Consider the following 24,108-nt stretch of genomic DNA (forward strand, 5'->3'; position numbering starts at 1 on the left):
AACCCCTAATTTAGCTCAACACCATTCTCAAAGAATATTTAACTAATTAGATGAACTTGTAGCAAAATATTCTATAGATCTGTAGTGAATCATTTTACTGTTGACTTACTATTCTATTTTTTTTTCTCCCCACAGATATCACTTCAATTTTTCAAAATTATTCAGCTCGAGATCAAAAAATGCTGTTTTTACAGAGAAGACACCACTACTGAAGGTTTCTTCAGAGGAAAATGGGTGAGTTATTTTCATTTTTCTCAAAATACCTTTTTTCCTAAGTTCTATTTAATTGCATGTGGTTCTTTCTTATATCCTAACAGCAAACCTGCTGGGAAATAGCAGGGGCTGTAAGCAGAGAATTACTCTGGAGCACCTTGGTAGCAGGGAAGGGGCTGAAAAACAGGAAGGGAAGGATGAAAGGTGTGAGGTCAGGGGGATTAGAGAGCCCTAAGCATAGACAGCACAGTAGGTTCTGTGCTCTTATTTCCTCTATGTGCTGTTACATAAAGTGCACTGAAAGACACAGCAGAACTATAGAGAAACTCCTGATGACGGAGCTTACACACCAAATACTGAAGTAAATCTGCCTGGCCTATCAGAGAACTGGTGCTTTCAGGTGCACCTAAATGTCATGGAGTCTTTGCTCTTGCTCTCCAGTCTACCCAGCTGTGCCACCAAGGGGACCTTGGTCTGTCCTGAATAAATCTCTTGCCATCAAATTTTCCATAAAAATCTCTCAGAGTGAATGTAAAGTTCTGGAAGGTCAGTTGTGTCCACTACCTGTTGAAATAAAACAATATTTTGTTTTATGTTGCTGAAACTGTGACAGGTTGCAGTGTATGGCTCTTCACAATCCAGATTTTACCACAGATGATGATTCATGGGACAACAGCTCTGCAGAATTTGAGCAAAGGTTTCAACTGGAAAGTGAAATGACAAGTTTTCCTAGATCTGCTTCTTCTGAAAAATATGAAATCTTGGACAACCTGCAAGTCAAGTTCAATTTATCAAAGATGAGGTCTGAAATCAAACATTTTTACTTTTTTTAAATTTCTGGATGTGTTTTTTTTAATGCAAAGATGTCTATAAAATTATTCATGTAAATTAATAAAATAGGACTCCATATTTAGACTGCATCTTGCCATTGATAGTTTGAAATTGATTACAGACTCTCCGTTATGATCAATAGCCACTTGTTCTGACAAGAAGCAACTATTCTAAATTTGTAATTAGACATCTTCTATATTGCATTTAACATTTCTTTGAAACCATTTTTAAAAAGCCCTGGGGTTGATTCCATTGCATTTTTTTCTTCACTGTTTTGTTACTTTATTTAAAATATATGTGTAAAAGTTCGTCTGTAGTCATTATAGTGGCTTTTCACATATACACAAAGCAAAATCTAACTGAGCATTTTTCCATCTTGGACAGCAGTAATATATTTCACCCTTTATCCCAAAGTAGCCTTTTACATTGTTTAGGCGTGGAGGAAATTTAATCTGTTAATATATTAAAAGATAGCAATATGATAAGAGCTTAACTTCAAATTTTCTCAGGATATTTTTGCTGGGGATTTAACAAGCAAAACCTTTAATTTAGATATTAATTCCCTTTGTCCCTTCCAGAGGTTCAATGCTTTTTCTAGTTTGTTTTGGTGTCTGTAGGTAGCTCTGCAGGGTTTTCTTGGAGCTCAGCACTGCAGGTCCACATCTCCTTGTTGATCTGCCGTGCCTTTCCAGCAGAATGTCAGTGCATCTTTTCCCAGTCTGTATGTTGTCTTAGCTCTTCACTTCTCAATTGTTTTCTTCTCATTGTGCATATGGTATTGTGCTCTCCCACTCTGTTGCTGAACAAATGGAGCAGAAGAATTCCAATGACTGCAATTAGTGCAATGTGAGCACATGTGAAGAAGTTTGGCAGGTGCTTTTCTTCACATTTGTGGTAGATTTTCCTAGTTCTTGATGGGACAATTAGGAGTGTGAAATCCATTTTTTCCAGTACAGCATAGGTTTATAATCTGGGAGGAGCATGCTTTTCTGGCAGAACTTCCCTTGAAATATTTTCACAGCTATAGCGCAAGCTGTACATATGAGATCATCTCCTTGGCTGCTGTAAATCAGCATAACACTGCTGAGATAACAAATGAAGCTAAACTGCCCAACAGCATATGCAGATCAGTTCAAAAATCATTTGGCTTAGAAGAGAGGGTGAAATTCTTCATAAATTTCTACTCCATGCATTTCCAGCTGAAGTCAGATAGGATTGTACTGGAGGCATATATCAGCATAGGATTTGGCACAGGGTTTATACTTGAATTGCTATGCCAGATTAGCCCTGTAGGAAGAGACAGATTGCAAACCATGGGTGAGTCAAAAGCTGATCATATCTCAAATGTAAGCTGTTAAAAATGCTGCTTCCCTAATAAAAAATGCCATGAAAACAAACAGATGGGAGGAAAAGACCCTTCTAAATTTTATGTTTATTAAAATCATTTCCAAAACCTTGTTTTCATTCCATTTTTCCAGCTCCTTCGAATGAGTTTGTTATTTACAAACAAGTGGTTATTAATTTATAAATGCTTAATTAACGTTGTATTTCACTTGTGTCTTAAAATAAAGGTTTTTAAATAATAACTTTAAGTATTACTATAAATTATAAATTGTAAGTCCAAAGTGCAAACAAAAAATATAAACTACATAAAAATTGAACCAGTCTGGATTATAATTTATTAATTCATAACATAATAAATTCACAAAATTTCAGAATGAAACTGTAATGTAGAGATGGGCAGAATTGATAAGCAGGATAGAGGATCTATGATTAAGCTAAATATTTTCCATAAATCACATACCAGAAGAAGTTATCGATGACGAAGTGCTGATAATGGCTTGTGTCATCATTTCTTTCTTTTCATACCTGTATTACTTTCTTCCTCTGTCTGCCATCTTGCTTTTCGTAGAGCAGGGCTACTTGGAATTTCTAGAAGAAGCCACCTAACTGGCTCCCTTCTCCTCTTCCTCTGCCTTCTCTAGATTTTCATGCTGTGCAAATTTTGGGTGAAGTTGTTACCACTTGTATTTAATAGAGGACTGTAGCCCCTTGTTACCAGCTTGTGACAACACATTTTTATTAGCTGCTGTGTTTTATTACTGGCAGTTTGGAAAATTTTAAAAAAGGGGGGGAACTTTGGAATATAATGTTTTTGAAAAATGAGTCTCCAGTCATTTATGTTTCTTTTTGTCAATGAATTGATTTAGGGACTAATTTCCACTGTGATTAAAAATTATTTCTAACATTCTTCAGACTTTTCTGCTTTAATATTTTGTCCTGTAGCATCTGTCAATGCAGCTTTTTATTGCACTCTTCCTTTTTCAACTAATTATCCTTGTAACTTGAAATGTTTTCCTTCTTGCTTGTCATCAGGTTTAAATCAAGCCTTGCATTTGTCATTCTGTCAGAAAAGCAAGATTTGAATATTTATTTTTGAAAAAAACAGAATAAGAATATTGATGCTTTCAAAATGAAAATATGTAACAAGGTCAAATCAACAGAAAGGCTTCTGTAAATTAAGGCATCAGTATAAGATTGATGGCCAGTCAGAAAATTTTTAGTTGAGTTGTCTTTTGAGTAAGATTAAAAAATGGTAGTTTATAATGCTAAATCTTAAGATTTCTTTCTCAAGTCCATGCATTTCAACATCCCCATTTTAATTTAGAGTTATTCTTGCCTCACCCACTCAGTAGTAAGCTTGGACAATTCAGAATATTTTATGGCGTCTCATTTCCAGAACAGGGCGTTCCTTCAGTGAGCACAGATGCGTAATGGAAAAAAAATACTTAGTTTTTTTAGTAGATTTATGCTCATGAGGTATATTTGGTTTTAAAAGATACTGTTAAAGTCAGAAGACTTTCAAAGCTTGTCCTTGTCTTCAAACTTCTTTTTCTAGTACTTTTCAGGGTGTGTATTTTAAGTCCAGTTTTGAGGAAGTCACTCATGACACCATCTGTCTGTGTGACAAGCTGTGCTTTCAGCACAGCCACGCCACCACTTTGTGATAGCAATATTCCTTTGCCTCTCTGGGAGAGACAAGAATGAGCTGAGGGGGATCTGGGTCTGTCAGGGGCCAGCAGCAGTAGTGGACAAGTGGTTCCAGGATCCAGCACCCTTCCCTTAGAATTTCCAAGGGGCAAATCCCCTTTCCTGTGCACTGAGATCCATCTGGCAGCAGAGCTGGTGCAGGAGCCCTGATAGTCACCAAGACTTCCCAAGTCCCTGCTGACCTTGCTTTGTGGTGTCTGTACTCTGATTCGAGGTACTATCACCAATATGTGCTTACCTTGATGTTTCTGAAATGTCAGAGCTGTTAGAAGAATAAAAACGTTGGTTTTGAACTAGTCAGATAGTAAATTCATGTTTCCTTGTGTTTCAGATGCTGTCTAAAATTCCTGAAAGTTACAGGCCTCTTTATCTTTGTGGTTGTCTGCTCTGTAAGTATTGAATTTTTAGTCTTCCTCTGGCCCCCATTTCTTTGGGATTAGTTCAAAATGGGCTATGATATTTTCTCTTAGCACACAGAAAATGTCTCGAGGCAAAAAAATGACGGTACTGTGTGGGGCTTCATGCCTAATCAGACTCCTATTTGGTGCACTAGTCACCTCTCAGGAAAATGTGGTTGGGTAAGAACCCCGTTGGAGGAAGAGGCAGCTTAAAGCCAAATTTGTAGGTCCCTTAAAAATGCTTGTTGAATTTAGAATGGATCTTTTGATCCTGACACCAGAGGAATGCTCACAGGGAAAGCTGTGCTGGGGAGGATGCCACAGCAGTGTCACAGTATCAAAGGCAGAAGGTGATGGAGAGGTTGGCATCTCCTTCATGTGGACAAAGTGCTGCCCTCCCTTAACAAAGTCTTCAAAATGAGCAAAATCTTATACTGACTGTGTAGACAGAAATTTCAAAAAGTTGGAGTTTTTTTTCACCAGCTGTGAGGAACTCCTTTTTGAGTAACTGGGTTTCTGTGCTGGAAAGAAAATAGGTAACACTCTGCATTTCCTCAGGTATGGGTGTTGCTTTCCAGACAGATCTTGAAGATTACACCTTTGTCCAAAGAGACATTACAAAGAAGTGCATAAAATATATGACTTTAGCTGCAAATTAACAGAAGGAATATTACTTACTCTTACCAAAGATGCTTTTCAGCTGTGGTGGAATTATACCTAAAAATACTGAAACAATCTCACAACTAAGTGTGCAATTTGAAAGAGTCTTTTGAAAGCATTTGAGATAAATTTAGCAGATCTTTTGCAGTTTTTGTGTTACAAATGAATGTTTATTTCTTATCCTTGCCCTAGATTTTATTTGGCATTTATCCAGATCAAGGTATGCCCTGGCAGATGTTGGCTGTATCACCTCTGGAAAGCTTCTGTATCCTTGTTTCATTGAAATAAAATTGATCTGAAGTTTCATTGATAAAGTACTTGAAAGGGTGTGTATTTTCTGTCTTGTACCCTGAGAGGATGGGGCGTTCTCAGAGCCTTGGCTGCATTTAGACTTGTCCTTTAACACAGGCTCAAGTCTCCCTCTCCAAGTTGTACTGAATGGCACCTGTCTCAGACCAAGCAACTATTTGAAGAACATGCCATAGAACAATCCCAAATGAAAATTATTCATCATTGGTGAATACAGATCTGAGTGTGAAAAATCTTTGAGGGATGAACATTCAGTTCATAAACAAACAAAAACTTTTGCAAACAAATTACATTTCTTCTTCCCACTATATTTCTAATTTAATCAGTCTGGTCTGAAATCTGCTCAACTCTTTTTTCACTAGTGTTAAAAGAAGATGCACCTATAGATAACATTTCACAAGCTCCTGCAAGGTGCCTTTGTTTTGAAAAGGTGCAGCAGGTTTTCATTTTTGAGATGTTTTGTTCTTTTATATAAATTATCAGTTCCATAGCTTTGGGCAGGGACAGTCCATTTTAAATAGATGTAATTATTAGCATTCTCACTGTCACCAATAATGACACTATATAGTGCACTAATTAGTAGGGTAAATTAGGAACAAATGTTAGTGCTTTAGGGCAATTTATAGTTAAAAGTTGAGATTACTTTTTGGAGAGAAGTAAATGGCCTTTTGGTAGGACCAATGACAACTTCAGTTGTAAACTCCCATCAATATTCTGCTCACATTAGTGTTTTTGGTCCTCCTTGAAACTGTTATTGAAAGTTCCTACGGTGGTGTGGTGTTGAACAGCACCATGGCTGTCACTGCCTTATCTGCCAAATGAGGAGGAATTGAAAGTGAGTCTTCAAGTTCAAGTTCTAGTCAACTGCCATAGCATGCATTAAGGATTTCCTCTCTTTCCAGGCTTGGGTTGGACCCACAGTTATTGCATTGTACACATTAATTCAGCAACCAAATATTCCCTTTGCTTCAGGGAGCTGCAGTTGGGACTGGGATTTTAGACAAATATCCTGGACTTCACATTTTACCTATCATGTCAGGACACTTTGAGACAAATAGCTGTCAGACAGTCAGGACGCAGCATTTCCATTTCTTACTTGACAAACCCAAAGCTAAAGCTTTTCCCTTTATGTAATGTGTCTTGAAAACTGGATGTTCAATCTGTTGTCTGATGTCACTGGGCTGGGGAAAAGTGAGATGCAAGCAATCTAGCAAAACCATGCCTCTTTTTCAAGGTGGTATAGTAATTCAAGCAGAAGAGTCAAGGAGAGAGATTGCATTTCTAAAAGAGTTTTGTAAAAGGCACCAGCACTCCAGAATGTCCTCTTGCTGTCGCTGTCAGTCTCCATTTGCACAGCAATAAGTTTATGCAGTTGTCTTCCACTTTGTTACATAGTGAAGAAAGTATTCCATTCTTGGCTAGGCTGTTGAAGGTGCAGTTTGTGCTGGCTGACAGACTGCAGTACTCCCAGTGGATGCTACCTGCTACTTTCTGAATGGCTACAAGAATTTAATGGTAGGTTTGCAGGTATACTGCAGTAGCACTTGTCACAAAGCCCTTGGGGCTTTTCATATGAAACTTTGGGTGGAAAATAAGTAGCTTTAGCTCATATGATGCCAAATTATGCAAATGGGCACACTTTATCTCTTCTGCTTCAAAACCTGTTTAGAAGTGTTGAATAGGTACTAATCACTATATATTTATTTTAAATTTTTTTAAACTCCTTCCTCTCAGTTCTGCTTCTTTCCAGAAATGCCCAAACACATTAATATGTTATGAATGTGGCTCATGTATATAATGTATCTCCATACACTAGAAAAGTCAAAACAAAGTGTGAAATATTTTTAAAAAAACAAGTCAAGTAATTATTTTTGGACTTCATGACCTTTGTCATGCACCTGGATATTTTTGTTTTTTCTGCCATGCCCATGAGATGTCAGGTTTGCTCAGAGGCAGGACTTTCCTTCTCTGGTGCTAGGAGAGGCCTTCATTAGCTGGTGTGGAGGTGACCTGCTTTTCAGATGAGATTTCTGTTGCCATACCTTTATCTCTGGTTTGGTTTTACTCTAGCTGTTTTTCTTCCCATTACCTTCTTTATTAGCGTAACACTGAGGTGTGTTGGCTGCAGATTCTGGAAACATCTTTCCTCCTGTGAATTAATAGAAGCTTTCTGAGTCTAATTTTGTGTGTGATTGGCTTTTTTTTTTTTTTCTTTTTTTTTTTTTTTTAATACTGATTTTTCTACAGGCATCAGACATAAATTCAGTGATTTTAGTACAGTTTTACAAAATATTGGTAATGTCTCTCTTTGAACATAACCACTTGGGATTTATTGGTTTTTAAATTCTCTACAATACCAGAAAGAAGTAGGTTTGGACTGAAGCCTGACTAGAGGACCCTTTCTGCAGGAAGCAAGATTGAATATCACTGTTGATGCAAAATGTGTGAAGCATTTTCAGATCTTTTGTTCAAAGGCTGTATGTTAAGGGGAGAGCATGTTTAATTATTAAGATGATAGAAGAAGAGATATGAAGTCCGAATAAATTGCAGCATTTCTTTGTTTAATTACCTTAGGTACCTTAGAATGTACCTATTCTAAGACATGAACATTCTTATTTTTTCTTAACTCTTTGGCCATCCAGACCTTCAGGAAATGTCTCTCCACTAACTGGGTGATCAAAGAGTGAATGAGAAATATTCTTGTTCTTTTCCACAACTTACATACATTTTCAGACTTTAAATGTTTTCTGAAGTGCTAAATATACTTAGTGTTCATTCCTTTGTTTCTAATAACTACTGCCCTGATCTAAGCAAATTTTAATCTTTTTACCAACAATGGGGAATGGACAACTGAGGCAGACCTAGACATTAACTTTTTGACTTGAACTAGGCTTTATGAAATTAAAAAACTGATTTGAATTCATCATGCTTTTAAGGAATTATGCAATCATACTGGATGCTATTTCACAGTCATTTCAAGAATGTCTGTCTCCCTGATACAGTGCCTTCTTTCTTTCACTGTATCTCATGCAGTTATAGCTATTTCTACACTTCTCAGCATTAGAAAAATTTTCTTTTTACAAAAAAGTGTTAGTCTTCAGCTCATTTCTGTGCAATGGATCTCACACCTACCTCACTGAACTGTGAGTTTCCGTCTTTACTCTGCTCCTGACAACTGCTTCAGTAACAACCTTTTCTTCCCTCTCAACATTTGTACTTGTGCCCATTCATGTTACAGGTGAGGGAAGGTTAGATCAGTGTGGGCAAAGCAATTTAATTTTCCTTTTTTCGACTCATAGTCAGAAATTACCTGGGGAGTGGACTGTGAATTCTTCCTGAGTCTGTCCAAGGATCTTGCATTTTTAAAATATATTTTTAAGTCTTTCAGTCCTGATCTCATTGTGTGATTGTTTAGGTAATTGAAATCTCCCCTGTAAAATTTTTGGAGTAAAGGATGACATTTTGAAAATTAAATATTTTCAGAGCACCCACTGTGATGAGTCTCTTACTCACTTGCTCCTTATGTTAAAACTCAATAAAAATACATAACCTGAAGTCACTCCTGAATGGGTATCTGCTTACTCAGACAAAACCAGAGATATATAAATTGACTAGACAGGGGCCGTTTTCTTGGATGTACCTTCATTCCCTCCATGAGAGATTCTGTCACTTCCAGTCCAGGATTAAGTTCTAAAATTCTGGCAGTGGAAGATTTACCTCAATAGTAAAACTTTGTTGAATTTTAAATCATAGGCTAGATTTCTCTTTTCTTTGGATTCAGTGGAACTATTTAGGACAATTCCCCACATGGATGAGGATTCTGTAGGAGAACCAGACTTAAGACCCCTTATTATCAAATTCCTTGCTAAAGTTGTATTTCTGCATGAATTTGAATTATTGATGCAATTATTAATCATGAAGCAAGGAAAAGTCACTAGAAAACTTGCAATCATGCCATGACCATTAGTGACATGGAAAACAAAATTTCCCACTTCTTGAACAATATATATAGAAATGTATAGAAATAGATAGAAATATATTTAGAATATATAGAATATATATATAGCAATAATATAGAAATATATAGATAGAAGAACTGAAAAGCAAACAATATAGACATTCTTTAGCAGAATTTTCAGCTTCCTCGAAGGTTCTTCTCCAGGGAGCATAAATTAATGTAATTAATTACAAAACCTCTCTAATCTCTTTAATTCTTTTTCCCCTTTAAATATTTTTAAATTTTGTTACTCTAGTTCTCTACTGGCAGACTCTCCTCAATAATTTTTCCTTGCAGAAAGCATTTAAAAATCATTTCTGTTTTTGACGTTGTTGGAAACATACTAAGCATTTAAGCCTGAAGGCAATGTTCAAGCTGTTAAATAGATGGATGAAGACCAGGACCACATGCGGAGGCAGCTGAGAAGCAGAATCTCAAGGCACAATTGATAAAATGCTGCAGAAATTAGTTTGTTACAGAACTTCTCAAACTGATGGAGCAGAGAGAAAGGATATATCCACTGTAGACAATATTGGACTGGATTACTGGCACTCAAAAAAGGGAGAAAATTGAAAGTCTATAGAGCATTCATCAGATGGGGAAACCAATAGGGACAGAAGTGTTTGGTTCAAATTTTTATACTATGGAGGGATGATGTAGAAAAAAACTTCACCATCTACAAAGAGAGATAGGAAAAAAAATGAAAAGCAGAAATACTAATGCAGAAATAACACCAGTTAAGGAAAAAATGCAGAAATGGATGCTAAGACCCAGGGAAAAGGCCTTTTTAAAATGGTAATATCCTAGAGAAACTAGTATAAGTGACCTGGTCATAAATCAGGATGAATGGTGTATGTCTACCTCAGAAACTTGCTGAAAAATAATCTGTAGACATAGCATTCTCAAGGTGTGTTCTACAATAGACGGAATAGGATATACAAATAGATTTTAAAGAAAGCATAAAGTCAGCCATCTGCATGCAAATACAACAGACAATCTCTGTCAAATATGGTGTTTTGGCTGCCTCTGTACATATTGAAATAATTATGTGACGCAGGGTAGAGCAGGGACTCAGTATTTTGGGGACTGGCTCAGCCACTCCTGAGTTAGTCATCCTAGGCTCTCTTTGTAGTTAAAAAAGAGAATGGATGTTCCTCATGAGCAATTATTCTCATCTTCATGTAGTGGTCCAAAATGAAGCAATGACTTCCATTTTACAAGCACCCTCTTATCACTATTTTTATGGAAGCAGTCATCAGATGCAGATGTCCAAAGTACAGGACCATGACCTGTGGTGAATGAATACCAGTTTAAATGTTTAGCCCATTACAACATGTTGTCTACATAAGGCACATAAAAATAAAGTAACATTCACACACTCCTCAAAACCTCTTCAGAAAGCCAGGAAACACAGCTCTTGGTTCAGCTGGGAGCAGCAGACCTGCTCTGCTGCCAGGTGTAAATACGGACAGCCACAGTGTAATGCTTCACAAAGCAAACACAAACCCAAATCCCTTGGCAGGCTTATTCACAGCAATAATGTGATTTCAAGAATAGAGCTATATCAAAATGAAGCAGTTTAACTGAAGTGAAATAAAAAATAAAAAAGTTCTGGCTGTAAATCTCACCAGGGAGATATTTTGCTTTAAAGGGGAACATTGGAAGACACATTACAAAAAAAGAAAAAGTTCAGGAAAGGAAAAGCATGATTAATTTACAGAATAAAAGGAAATATTAGAAGTAAAATGAGAGTTTTCCCAAAAGTTGTCCATATCTGAATGGCTAAAATTTAGAGGAAATCACATTCTGGCAATTTAAGGTAAATATAAAACCAAGATAAGGCAGAACAAAAATATTCTGAAGAAAAGCTTGATTAAAAAAGTCATATTTTTTTCATGTAAGCATGACTGAAGTTTTCTCCTGGTTTATTATGATTCCACCTTTCATAAAGTCTGTGATCTGCTGCAGTCTAACAATGGAATTATGACAGAGTCCCTAAATATTGTTTGGAGAAAGACAACTGATGGGATTTGAGGGCCTTGATGCAGGATGATGTTCTGTTGCACTTGCAATCAAAGGAGAACCTTTCTCTTCTTTTTTTTTTTTCCCCTGTGGCTCTTTATAATGGTTTTATAAGTGCACAGAATGGAATGGAAAAAGTATCCTTATCTGTAGAGGAAAAGAAGAAAGGAACCACTCTTCTTGAAAATAAGGTTTCATTTTAGGCATGCTTTCTAATAGCTCCTGAATGTGCCATCTAGGTAATTACAGGATTTATTTTAAAAGTGCTTAAAGGAACCTGCCATAATATATGCACCTGAAGCTTTCCAAGACATAAGTGGCTACACTCCTAGTGAAAAACCAACTATCAAAAGCTGTCCCAAACCTTAGGGTTACTGACCTCAGGTCAGCAGACCTTTTAGAAGGTTTAATTAATGTCTCTAGTTAAAGGTATAGATATAGTTCCTATTGAGACTTCTATTATATATCAACTAGTGACACAGAAAAACTGATACCAAATAATATTTAAAGCTTTCAGAAACAGAAGAGAACTGTTGTAGTTTATGTTTGTGTGTGTAAATTGCCTGACTGGACTTGTCTCCTGATTTGTTACATGTGAGTTTATATTTTTATTCTTTCCTGTGTGATTCCTTTAAAGCAAATAGATGCTTGGGAGCTTAAATTTTTTATTAATGGCATGTGAGTTTTACTGGTGATGTTTGCTCAGCTCGCATTGGTAAGCTACCCACCTAGTAATAGATCTAGTTTTTTTTTTTTGGTTACTGAGAGAGATTGCTCTCTTCTAGATCCAAAAGGACCTCATAAACCCCCAAATCTATCCCCATTACACATGAACTTAACATGGATGATCTTCCTGGAGGTCACTGGAAGCAGGACAGAGCACAGCACTGCCCTGAGTCCTCTAACTCCTCTGAGTTTTTTCTTTTCCTGTTCAAATCTCTGAGTTTTGAGGGCTACAAAGCGTATTATTGGGAAAATTATTTCGGTGGGTATATGATTTGGTACATTTTACTCTCTCTTTATAGTATGCTTAATAAAATATTAGTTGTTAAAACCATAAGATATTCAAGCATGTGCTTAAGTCTCATGATTTCAGTGGAACATATATGTGTAAAACTAAGGAGTTATTTTGGTTTGTTTGCTTTTTTGTTTTGTTGGTGATGCCTTAGCTTTCTATCTGTCACAGACAGGAGAAAACAATTACAATATTGCTCTACTGTAGTAGCAAACTGTGAAGGGTTTAAAAGCTCAGGCTTTCCTTGTTCCCTCTCCTCTACACCCACCAAGCCACAGGGATGCTTTTTTCAACCATGCCAGAAGTGGACTATTACAACACTAGGTTTAAAAAACCCTAGATGGATTTTGACTAAAAGAAACACACTTCCAATGGATTTGTGGATCATGGTTGGCTGTTTTTTCAATCATATAAGACTAGGAATGTAGTTTGACCACACCTCATGTGAGATATCTCAAAAAAAAAGAAGCAGATGAGGGAGCTGAGGGTGATAAGAGGCTGTGAGTACTTCAGCTGAGAGGAGGTTGAAAATATCATTCAGATATTGATAACAGAGTGAGGAAAACTCGACCAAAAAGCAAATTGTCAGGCAAAATCCTCTGCAGCTTCTACATTGTTTTCACATGTACAAGTACTGTGATGTTTAAATTGCTGAGCTAATGGTGTAGCCTTTTATCTAGTACAAGTACTTAAAGAGTCTTATTTCTCTGTCTCCTTGTGTATTTCTGTATGCCATTTTGAAGCTTTGATAGATCAGGTGAAAGCACAGGTAATCACAAAAGTCGCTAGGGAAGATATATTTGTTCTGAACTTGTAACTCTTGTTTTATTAGGAAACTGGTCAAAACAGTACTACTTGGCGAGGAAGTAGACATCTGTTTTGTTCTTTTCAAAATTCCTGTGGCATTTGAGCTGAAGAATGTATTTTTTCAATATAAATTGACTAATCTATTTTTCTTGCAATTTGTGGAGCTTATACTCATTTTTACTGGGAATTTACACCTTAACAATGTTATTAACAGCTATGAATCTCACTGACTTTCGTGATTCTGCTCTGTTGAAGTTAGACATAGGAGGCCCATTTGGGGCACAAGTAGTTAATGAGCAAACAGAGGAATACATTGTAGTACAAATCAGCCAGAATGAAGACACAGGATCAAGGAGGAGGCGCCAGCAGCAGGTAACAGTCTTTAAATTCTCTTTCACTTTTTCTGAGATGTGTTTATCACTTATTTCCATCACCACTGTGTGGATTAAGTGGCCATACTTTTTCTTGCTGCAAAGTGTTTCAATTTCAGCATTAGAAAACTTACTCTAATTAAAGTTGCATTTTCTTTTGCCTTTATTACAGTTGTCTGGGCTTCCTGAATTAAAATTTTGTTCTCTATAGTCCTTGCAAAGTGTGTTTTGGCATCCTCCATAAACATCCTCTGGAGGACATCCTGAAGGTGTCTCTCACTTCACTGATTGAGTGAAGGTATAAGGATGAGTTAATTTAATCAAAGCACCTGCAACAAACCTAATCAGGGGGAATTATTTGGGCTGATTTTATACCTGATCCACAAAAACCTCAAAAATGCACAGAAGTGATAAAATGAGGAATAAAACCCTATATCAGAGACCTATCACTATCACTTACTCCTGCTAATATTGCTAAATATGACTCTCTTGCAGGTGGTATACAACTGGTCTCTACCCTTAGATTCAAGAAGAAATCAGCAGATCATCACAACTAGAACCTTCCAGATACCAAACAGGTCAGCTAAGAGACTGAAAAATGATGCGTTGAAGGAGTAGTTGCTATAGACTTGACTAAGATAAGGTTTTAAAAATAATTATCACTGCATGTTTCAGAAGGGCAGGAAAGGATGACTCCTTGCTGCTCTTTAAAAGTATTTACAAGATTGGTTTGTACTTGAGTTAATTTTTAAACAATAGAGGGATAGAGATTGTTCGAAAATGTCTGAGGATTTGCTTGCTTTTGTAAAGATATAGCAAGTATATTGATAAGTACTCAATATAAAATTAATTCACAAATAAAATAAAAAGGTATTTCATTCCAAAACAAAACTTCTTTTTCTTTCACCAGAGGCACCATCTTCATAAACATTCAAGCTTTCCTACAGGAATCTGGAAGTGTTCCGCTCTCCATGAGGCATCAGTACCTTCATGCAAATATAGAGGCACAAGTAACAGTTGCATCCATCATCTTAGTAGGTGTCTACGTGCTGATCATATTGGAAGTAAGCCAGTTTTGTACTTTGATTTTATTTTTTTACCCTAAGTTATAATTGGAGCAAAAGAAAAGTTTTCAGTCTTGGGCTTTGATATAATTTTAAAATGTGTATATTACTTCTTTGTGCACTATCAGTGTGGAATAAGATACATGTGGGGAAATTGTTCTGCATTGTAAGCGATTTTGCCAAGTCCTTTTAATGTTACTGTGATGTATATTTTTTTATTAGGTTCCATAAGTTTTTCAATATTTCAACACAATTACAGTTTTGTTGTGAGAGTAAAAATAGGTCAGAATTGTGAAAGGTGTGGAAAATTTGCTTTTGAGTTAATTATTATTTAAGATAAAAGAAAAAAACCATTTGGTTATTTGCCTTCTTTAAGGTACCTCAAACTATGAATTTAGCGTACTTTTAACAGGTTAAAATAAACATATATTTTAATAAGTGACTTTTAGGCATTCTTTAACTGCATTATTTGAAGAGGAAGTAGAGCCTGAATTAATATGAAGTCAACAACATTACAGAACCTTGAGGTACTAAATAAAATGCATTGCATCACATGAAGAATGGAAAACATACCATAAATTGTACAGAACTGAATCCTTTGAACTGAAAACACTTACTGTTATCTTAAAAGGAAATGCAGATTGGGAGGAATATTTTTTTTAAAAAATATTTTTAATTCATATGAGCATCCACACTGTCAGTTCTCTGAATCAAATAGTGCATAATTTACATTAGTATGAAACAAAGAAATGAATGAAATTAAATCTATAAGGTGCTCCACAGCATGTATGTCCAGCATGCTCGTTTTTCTTCCACATCCATTTTATATTCTGAGCTTTTCACTCTGTTAAAATGGTAAAGCTGCAGAACTTCACTTAATCAAATACCAGTAATGGATGCACACAACACAGCAGATGCTCTAGACATTTAGGTTATGTTTTTCAGCAATGATTATTTCTTCCTAAACCTATAAATGCCTCTATGTACATTATAAATGAACTAAGAGATACATTAAATGCAGAGGGGGATTGGACTAGATTTTTCTATAAATAAGTGTAGGCATGCAGCACAGCACCAAAATGGTCTTAATAATTTTAAGTGCAACTTATTTTTTTTAAAAAACTGAACCAAACAAAAATCCCACCCTTAAACCCCCAGCCCCAATTATGCAACCTTTTAGCAGTTGCAAAAATATCAGGTTTGAAATGCATATAAAGGGGGGGTTTGTGTTTGCATTCTGAAAAATTGCTTTGGAGAAATTAATGTGGAAAAGGAAATAAAGGCTTGAAAGTGAAAAGTAGAGTCAGGGAAAGCATTATTTTTCCTGCTATTTCTTAAAAAACCCTTAAAATGACTCATTAAAATATTGTTTCTGTGAAAATCAAGGAAAGATTTCTATTGTTGGCAGAAAAATTACAGTAATTTCACGAATACAAGCCGCACCAATTTGACTAAGATTTTGCTCCTAAACCGGAAATGCGGCTAATAATCAGGTGCGGCTAATACAACCTCAGAAGTGCCTACCAGAGTGCTGAGCCGAGCAGCTGCAAAGTCGGCATTTTGCGATTGTTACAAATCGCTACTCTGTTGCACCGCGGGTGGAGCCTGGCTCCCTGTAGGCAGCACAGGGGGCGGGGAGAGAGGCGGGAGAGCTCTCTTTCCTCCTCTGCCACAGCCCAGGGGAGAGACGGGGGGGGGCCCGGCGCCGCCATTGCCGCGGCCCGGGGAGGAGAGGGGGGACCAGGGCCGCCCCTACCGCGGCCCGGGGAGTGGGGGGGAAGCCCGCGCCACCATTGCCGCGGCCCGGGGAGGGGGGTGGAAGCCCGCGCCACCATTGCTGCGGCTCGGGGAGCTGACAGGAGCCCCGCGCAAGCCATTGCTGTGGCCCAGGGAGGACGGGAGCCCCGCGCAGCCATTGCCGCGGCTCGGGGAGCCGACGGGGTGCTTTGTCCCCGCCCGCCGCCGCCGCGGCAGGAGTGGGGAAACTCCGTCCCTGCCCGCCGCCGGCGCCACGGGCGCGGGAAAGCTCCGTCCCCGCCCGCCGCCGCTGCCGTAGGAGCAGGGGAAGCTCTGTCCCTGCCTGCCACCGCGGGGCAGCGCCGACCCGGGGTGACCGAGCCCAGTGGCAGCGGCGGCCAGCCCCGAGCGGCAGCACCGGGCTGGGCCACCTGGCCCCGTCAGCGGCCCCTAGCGGGCCGAGCCTGCACAGCCTTAGCTCAGCCAGTAAACCCCGCCCTCCCGCGGTTCTGTTACTAATTGCACGCGGGTCCTCGCTGCGAGCGACAAAGCGGCTTATATTCGGGTGCGGCTTATCTATGGACAAAAACCGAAATATTTACCAACACCCAGAGATGCGGCTTATACTCAGTGCGGCTTGTATTCGTGAATTTACTGTACTTCTTCAAATGCAAAGGGAGAAAAAAATACTCATAAGAAAGCTTTTTTTAAAAATTTAGATGTGGAAAGCCATATATTGCATCATGATATTAGCCATTTTCTCCATAGCATCTGTAGGAATGACAAATGTTACAAGAGTAAATTCTAAACTCTTAGCTTCTAAGTTCGATGGTCCCCTCATGGATTTCTTACAAGCAATGGATGTTAATATTGTTAGAATATGTAATAGTGGCTTTCATCATATTCAGTATTTATAACTTCAGTGCCTGAAGTCCTGCTTTCTCAACGCATTGCACTCTCTACCTGTTTAGCTGTTAATCACTGTTGGAGAAATCAATGTTACTGCAGGTGCTGTCTCTTGTAGGTTTTAATTTTTGGTATTGCTGCTCCCCATCTTTTATCAGTCTTTATTAGTTTCCTGTATTTTATTAATTATTATTTGCAATACAGCTTCAAACTCAGACACTGCGGACACCCAAACCAGTTTTAGAGCTATATTTTCACATATTTTCTTCAAAATTTTCTTTCCTTAAAAATCTTTTTAAAGAAGAAATATTTTTCAAAATTTGAAATTTTTTTCTTAAAAGGAAAAAGGAAGTATTTTTTTCTGCTACAAATCACAAGAGACTTTTTTTCTTCCTGCACAGCCTTTTTATCCCCAGCATGAATCATAGATCTTGCCCACAACCTCCTCATCCCCACTGTCCTCATCTTTTAATCCTTTCTTGCCTTTGTCCTCTTGTTCTTTGCTGCCTTAGTCACCAGGGACTGTGCAAAACAGGCTGCAAGAGCTTCTGTTCCTTGCAGATACAGGATGATAGAAGATTGTCAAGCAAGAGGTTCCAGTTAGAAACTGAAGTGCATTTGCTGTAAACAACTGTCTTCTCCAAACTTTTACCACTGTAAACACACAGGGTAAAATCTATTTTTAGGCAGCTGTTTGCCTCCATGTTAGCATCAAATATCTAAATTAAACACCCCTCCTTGTCAGTGGATCTCAAGATGTGCTATTCTTCAGAAAGCAAGCTGTTGAACTTCATTTCTTCAGGCACTTATTTTCAGTGTTGTTACTTTTAAAACTGATTTAATGTTATATATTCATAAAATACAAATATGTTTCTGATAAAAGAAGATGCCCCTTTTCCTCTTTAATTCTCAATGATTTCTGGTTTCAGGCTTTCCAGAAATATGAATAGTTTCCTACTTCACAATTCTACTACTCTACCTCTTGAAATTTTTTGTATATTGCTTTTGACTCTCTTTACTTGGTCATGCCTTAGGGTTTTTTTTGAAGTTTGTGGGCTATTGTCTTTCTTTTTTTCCCCTCCTTTATGCAATCATCTGTTCTTTTATTGGGTATTAATATTCTTGAAAATTATTTTCTTCAAATATCAAACTGTTCCCTCTTGGCATTTCAGTCTCCTATTCCCTCCCCTTGTCCCAAAGGAGAAAAACATTCAGCTTCTGGTGCTGCTTTTGCTTTGATCTTATCTATAGTATTTTATGGACTTGTTGAAAACCACAAAGTATTTAATTTTGTTCTTGAAAACATAAACTGCACAGGAAATTCAAAAAAGTGCACATTAAAATAAGAAAGAAAGAAAGTGTGCCAGGTTTACTTTTGTTGATCTCAGGTCTACTGTCTGACCCTTCAGGATTAGTGTGGAAACTAATGGTTGAGATAGGTTACAAGAATGCTTTCACATTGATATATAGGGACATCTGGTGCAAAATGTGGATGAGCAGAGTTCTATGCTGATGTTGCTGTATTAAATCAGTTTACAATGTATTTTCAGACAGGCTTTTTCTGTTTTTGATCCTCAAAATATGTATACTCTCTTGAATGAAAACTATGTATGCACTCTTGAATGAAAAATTGAAAAAAAAATTAAAAAAAGCTAGAAAATTTAATTTTTATAAGCTCCTGCTCTGAATATCTTTGTTCTTTCAGCTGAGTGTATTTGATCCTTTGCCTTCTTTGATTCCCATGAAAAGTTCTTCCAGAAAAGCACTTTCCTATGTAACTAAAGTGATTATTTGTAACCCATTAACTGAATGATGTATAATTTCTGGCCATCAGGCATGATCAAGGAAAAGTAGTGCTGATAAAATCTCATTGTTTGCTGTCAGTTAGATTAGTTAGATATCAGATAAATATGGTGAGATACCTTTGCTTTCTCACCTTGTCCCTGTTTTTGTCTACACAAAATGGGATAATAAACTGGTTAGAGAAATCTGTCTTCCCATCTATATCTTAAAATATCTGGTAAAACACTGAAGTATTTTTGGCATTCAGAAAAATTTTAGAATTTATGAAGCTCTTATTTGTAATTATTAACTGCATATTTGCAGCCATGTTGAAGCTGCATTAATTAGAAATAGGTAAGGAGGAATGCTAGACATCAATTATTAAAGGATAGAGCTCATTAATTGAAATGAATTAATGTGTGCCCTTGTCCAACACTTTCCCTTAATGATATATTTGTTTTGTGTTGTTGTTAAAATGCAGTGTTAGTTGTTTATGATACTTGAATGAGCAGAAGCAAATGTGAAAATAATTGCCTTTAAAAGCTATTTTGTAAAACACTACATTTAATCAGGAGAAAAGGCAAAATAACATTTATTATACTAAACTAATTTTAAAAAAATTAAAAAAAAAAGGAGAAAGAGATACCAATAGCACATCAAATAGCAGAAAAGTGATGCTAGCAAGTATCAGAAATTCTGGAGAGCCTCCATAGGACTTATCACAAGTGATATTATTTAGCTTCATACCCTGTCTTGTAATTAGCCCCAGGGAAGATCTTGCCAGGATCTTTTAATTGGCATTTTAATGATCTGACATCTTGAATGACATTTACATGTCCGTATTTCTTCTTAAAACACAAATACTTGAGAGTGCAAGATCTGGCCTTAAAAGCTCTATATTCTTACTAACATGAAGTATGGGCTTATAATCACAATTTTCATTACTTTAATGGAAATGGATTGTGTCGGTTTCTCTCCATATTACTTTTCCATTATTAACTAATTTAAATTATGAATAAACATCCCCTAAGCTTAATTTCCTTAACTTATACCAGAGTGATTTTTAATAGCATATAACCAGCAGAAATTAGCTCCAGAGAACAAAATTTTTATATGGTTTTAGTCTGACCATTTTTCTGTCATTGTAGGCTGGTTGAACCAGTGTTTCCTGACAGGAAACATTTTTACAACTAGAATAAAGTGTTATTACTGCAGTTTACACTTGCACAGTCCAGATTTTGTAACAAAAATTATGCTTTAGAGAGGGAATAAGAAAAGAGAAGAAATAGTCATTGGCTATTACGAAACATAACATTAAGTGATAGAAACAGGCTAATCTTAAGGGAGATTTTTTTTTTCTGATAAGGAAAGTAACAGAAAATATGATTGATCACAGTAGTGATCAGCTTAGTCAGCATGGCTTCTCACTTCCCATCCATTCTTGTATTGACCTGTCTTTAGATACAGACTGAGAAGAGTGTGGATTAGAATGTTCCCAGTTCCACATATGTCTTCCCAAAAGATTGGCAGCAAAGGAACAGAAGAAAATCCCTAGCGCTATTGGAAAAGACCATGTGAAAAGGAAATAGTAGCTGATGCACTCCCTGGCTTTTGTTGGAGAGAATATATTCCTGCTTCTATGGATTTCATTTGTTTTAGGATGGAAAAAAACTGTGAAGAGGAATTAAAACAGTGCTGTAGGTGTTGCCAGAAAATTAGGGACAGGTTATCAGAAAAAGCCTTATACCCTCCTTAATAAGAGTGTAAGCCTCCCTGGCAAGAATAAAAGTTTTCTCTTATCTGCCCCACAGTCTGGAGGTGGTAGAGAGTAAAAGAATCCAGATCTTTTAAATACTGGGACTCTGAGGTTTGTACAGAACCTAAATCAGGGTAATGAAACCTAAACATTAAATCCAGTAGTAAAACTTACCTTAAATAGAAATCTAGCTTCCTCTGGAGCAGTCTAACCTAATCTGCCCTGGGCAGCAAGTGGTTTTGGATCTTGTTTGGAGTCCCCATAACTCTAAAGCACCTTTACCATTCAAAAGTCTACTACCCCCATACCTCCCCTGAAAATGTGCATTATAATGACATCACTCTTGCCATCCCCACAAGAACTGGTTTTAGGACATAAACTGAGGGTGTGCAGTGAAAGCTTGCTGAGGTAGATGCTGGATGACTGGATTGAACAAGGAGATCCAGACATGGGCCAGATCTGTCTGTCCTATCTCCCAGAGCAAAATATTCAACAAGTGATATCCTAGATATTCTTCCAGAGAAAGCAGCCTGTTACTAAGCTTCCAATTAAGAAGTACAGACAATTAACCTTTACTGTCATTCCCTTATGCCATCCCTAATTTAGGAGGAGGCTGTGACCTCTGTGTATTTTGATCTTCAGTGCATTTTGAGAAGCTCAAAATTACTTTCAACCTGCTGTGCAAGAACATTGTGAGTTGTTCCTTAGGAGGAGGATTTTATCAATACCCTCAAGGCACCGGGATTCCTACTGCTTGTGTACAGTGGAGCCACTGCCAACAATGAGGAGGCTCTAAAAGCACAGAGCTAGCACCAGTAAGATAAATGAGTCATTTTTACCTGCCCTAGCTACAGCAAAGGAAAGGAAGCTTAAAGGAAGTAAAATTCTGTAAGATAAGGAAGGAATGAGTTTCAATTAAAACAAAAAGGCAATATAATAGCAAGTGAAATTCTCAACTGGGTAACAGCTTGATATGTTACAATAACAATTTTGTATTATTAATCCAATATGAATATTGATTTTACACTGACTATTGCCTGCCTAATTGTTAGATCTATTTTGGTAGAAGTCTCACTGTGCTCTGAATATGGGTGTTTTAATGAAAACACTTCTTTTGAACACTATGGTACTTCAGTAGCATGTATACTGTCTTTAATTAAAAATTACATAGAAAAAAATTGCCACTGGATGGTGCTGCTCACTATTCTAAGGGCTGGATAGGATTGTCTGCTTTAAAAGATGTTGTCAGGCTCCTCTTTTCACAGAATGCTGTTTTTTAAAAATAATACGAGTCATATTTTCAACACTAAATACAAAACCTATTTTTCTAATGACTGCTTCTTATTTCTGTGCTGTTTAAACTTAATTTTGAACTGTGTTTTGTTCAATTTGTGAAAGACTGGCAAATACAAATGCTTTGCCCTGCCTTGCATACTATGTATTTTGTGGATTGGTGTGTTTGAGGGAGGGAATAGAACATTAAATTAGCTTAATTGAATGCTGCTGTTCAGCTTCTACCCTGCCTACGGCAACCAGAGGGGTAGAGAGCCATGAAGTCTTAAAATTTTAACAAGTTGTTAGAATGCACGTATACTTCTAATGCACACAAACAGGGATGAGAACCACTCAGTTCTTTCTTGGGGCCTCAGATGATGTCTTCCTTCAGCAAGAGCAAGGGTAAAAGTGAAAGGAAAAACTGAAAGCATAGGGGGCAGGGAGATGTGATGACATGATTTAAAGAGGAAAAAAAATTGGAGAAGAAAAGTGCAGTGAAAAATGACAGGAGATATAAGGGATGAAAGACTCTCCAGAGGAACTGCTAGCTAGAGCAGAAAGGTCCCTGTAAAGGTAAAGCAAGTACTGCAGCTTGCTCTACTGTTGTTCATAGTGCATAGCCGTACTTCTGTATGGTTGTGTTAACCTACTATTTTAAGAAGGCTGACAAAGGTTCAGACAAGGAAAGTAAAATTTCATGATTTGGTCCATGTAATTTGTTTACAAAAATTTCCAGTCTTACTAGTCTCAAGAATGCTGAGATAACTGGGAAAATGCAAATGGTGCCATTTCCTTCAGTTTCAGAAAATGTTCTGAAATTGCAAATGTAATTGAGGTCTCTCAGTTCTCACAAATGAGGAATGAGGGTGTGCATTGGGAATGATATCAAAGTACCTGGAGTGGATGGAATAGGCAAAGCCTGCTGAGGTAAGTGCTGGAGAACTGGATTGACCCTTGCAAGACTGAAAGCGTGCTCCTGGGCCAACCTGATGGCAAACAACGGCTTTGATCATGTCAGCCCGCAGAAACAGTTTGGTTTATTTTCTTCTACATTCTTTACTGGCTCATGACCATACCTCTACTTAAGTCATATAGAACATGTTTTACTTAGTTAAAATTTGCAGGAATGAATGCCTTGGCACATAAAAATTATCACCATCCTCTCTTTCTGCAGGGCTCACCTTTCTGTTAATGTGACAGGGCTCAAGGCCCTGGTTTACAGAAGATGAGTTCATTCATTTCTCTATGTGTCTGTCTGTAGATGACTGTATGAGGCTGTAGGTGGTGGGCAGGATGGTTGGGACAGACAGAGAGATCTCTATAGACAGGTCTTGCAACTTGTGGATTATTGCAAAAGGGCGTGGGTGAAAGGGCCCTGCCTGGAGCTGCCAGCAGCAGCTCAGAGCAGGGCAGTAAGAAAGCAAAGAGCAATAGAACAAAGGTGGTAAGAGAGAGAGGTAAAAGCGTGGTAAAAGGAAAAGCTAAGAGAGCGAGATTCCCGTTACAGTACAATAAATCTTCTGTGTTGAATATTCTAATTTCCACTAACCAATCTAATACAAGATACAAATTCTATAGCATTTACATACAGCCTATGAGAATCATTACATTACCATACTGTGTTACACTTTAAACCCTAAAAACTATTATTTGGACCCCTTTTGCCAAGCTAGCAGGGTCTTCTCTGACCTTTGGACCTGCTCTCCAGCAGAAGTCATTGTTCTGTCAAGAGAGGATTACTTTTGGCTGGTCATCCTATTGTCTTCTAGTTATTTAGTAACTAAGGTTTGGTATCTCAAAAATGGCTTTCATTTCAATCTCGCTTATGGTTTCCATATTCTCAGAATCTTTTGCTAGGCAATCACATTTGTAAGGTTTTCTTGATTCATCCTTCCCAACATCTGTCCACTTCTA

At 37.4% G+C, this 24,108-nt stretch overlaps 1 protein-coding gene across 3 annotated transcripts in view; it reads left to right on the forward strand.

The window, feature by feature from the left end:
• The window catches only part of OCA2 (OCA2 melanosomal transmembrane protein), a 190,701-nt gene that overhangs the window by 46,543 nt on the left and 120,050 nt on the right, over positions 1–24,108 (forward strand). For 2 of the 3 annotated variants that reach the window (XM_033053545.1, XM_033053546.1), the window contains exons 4-10: positions 136–234; positions 827–1,015; positions 4,427–4,484; positions 5,346–5,418; positions 13,518–13,675; positions 14,170–14,252; positions 14,585–14,738. In XM_033053545.1, the coding sequence (XP_032909436.1) occupies positions 136–234; positions 827–1,015; positions 4,427–4,484; positions 5,346–5,418; positions 13,518–13,675; positions 14,170–14,252; positions 14,585–14,738 (814 nt within the window). The remainder of the gene's footprint in view (positions 1–135; positions 235–826; positions 1,016–4,426; positions 4,485–5,345; positions 5,419–13,517; positions 13,676–14,169; positions 14,253–14,584; positions 14,739–24,108) is intronic. The other variant, XM_033053547.1, reaches the window with a different exon arrangement.

The sequence above is a fragment of the Catharus ustulatus genome, chromosome 2, assembly GCF_009819885.2.
Source record: "Catharus ustulatus isolate bCatUst1 chromosome 2, bCatUst1.pri.v2, whole genome shotgun sequence".
NCBI classification, from domain to species: domain Eukaryota; kingdom Metazoa; phylum Chordata; class Aves; order Passeriformes; family Turdidae; genus Catharus; species Catharus ustulatus.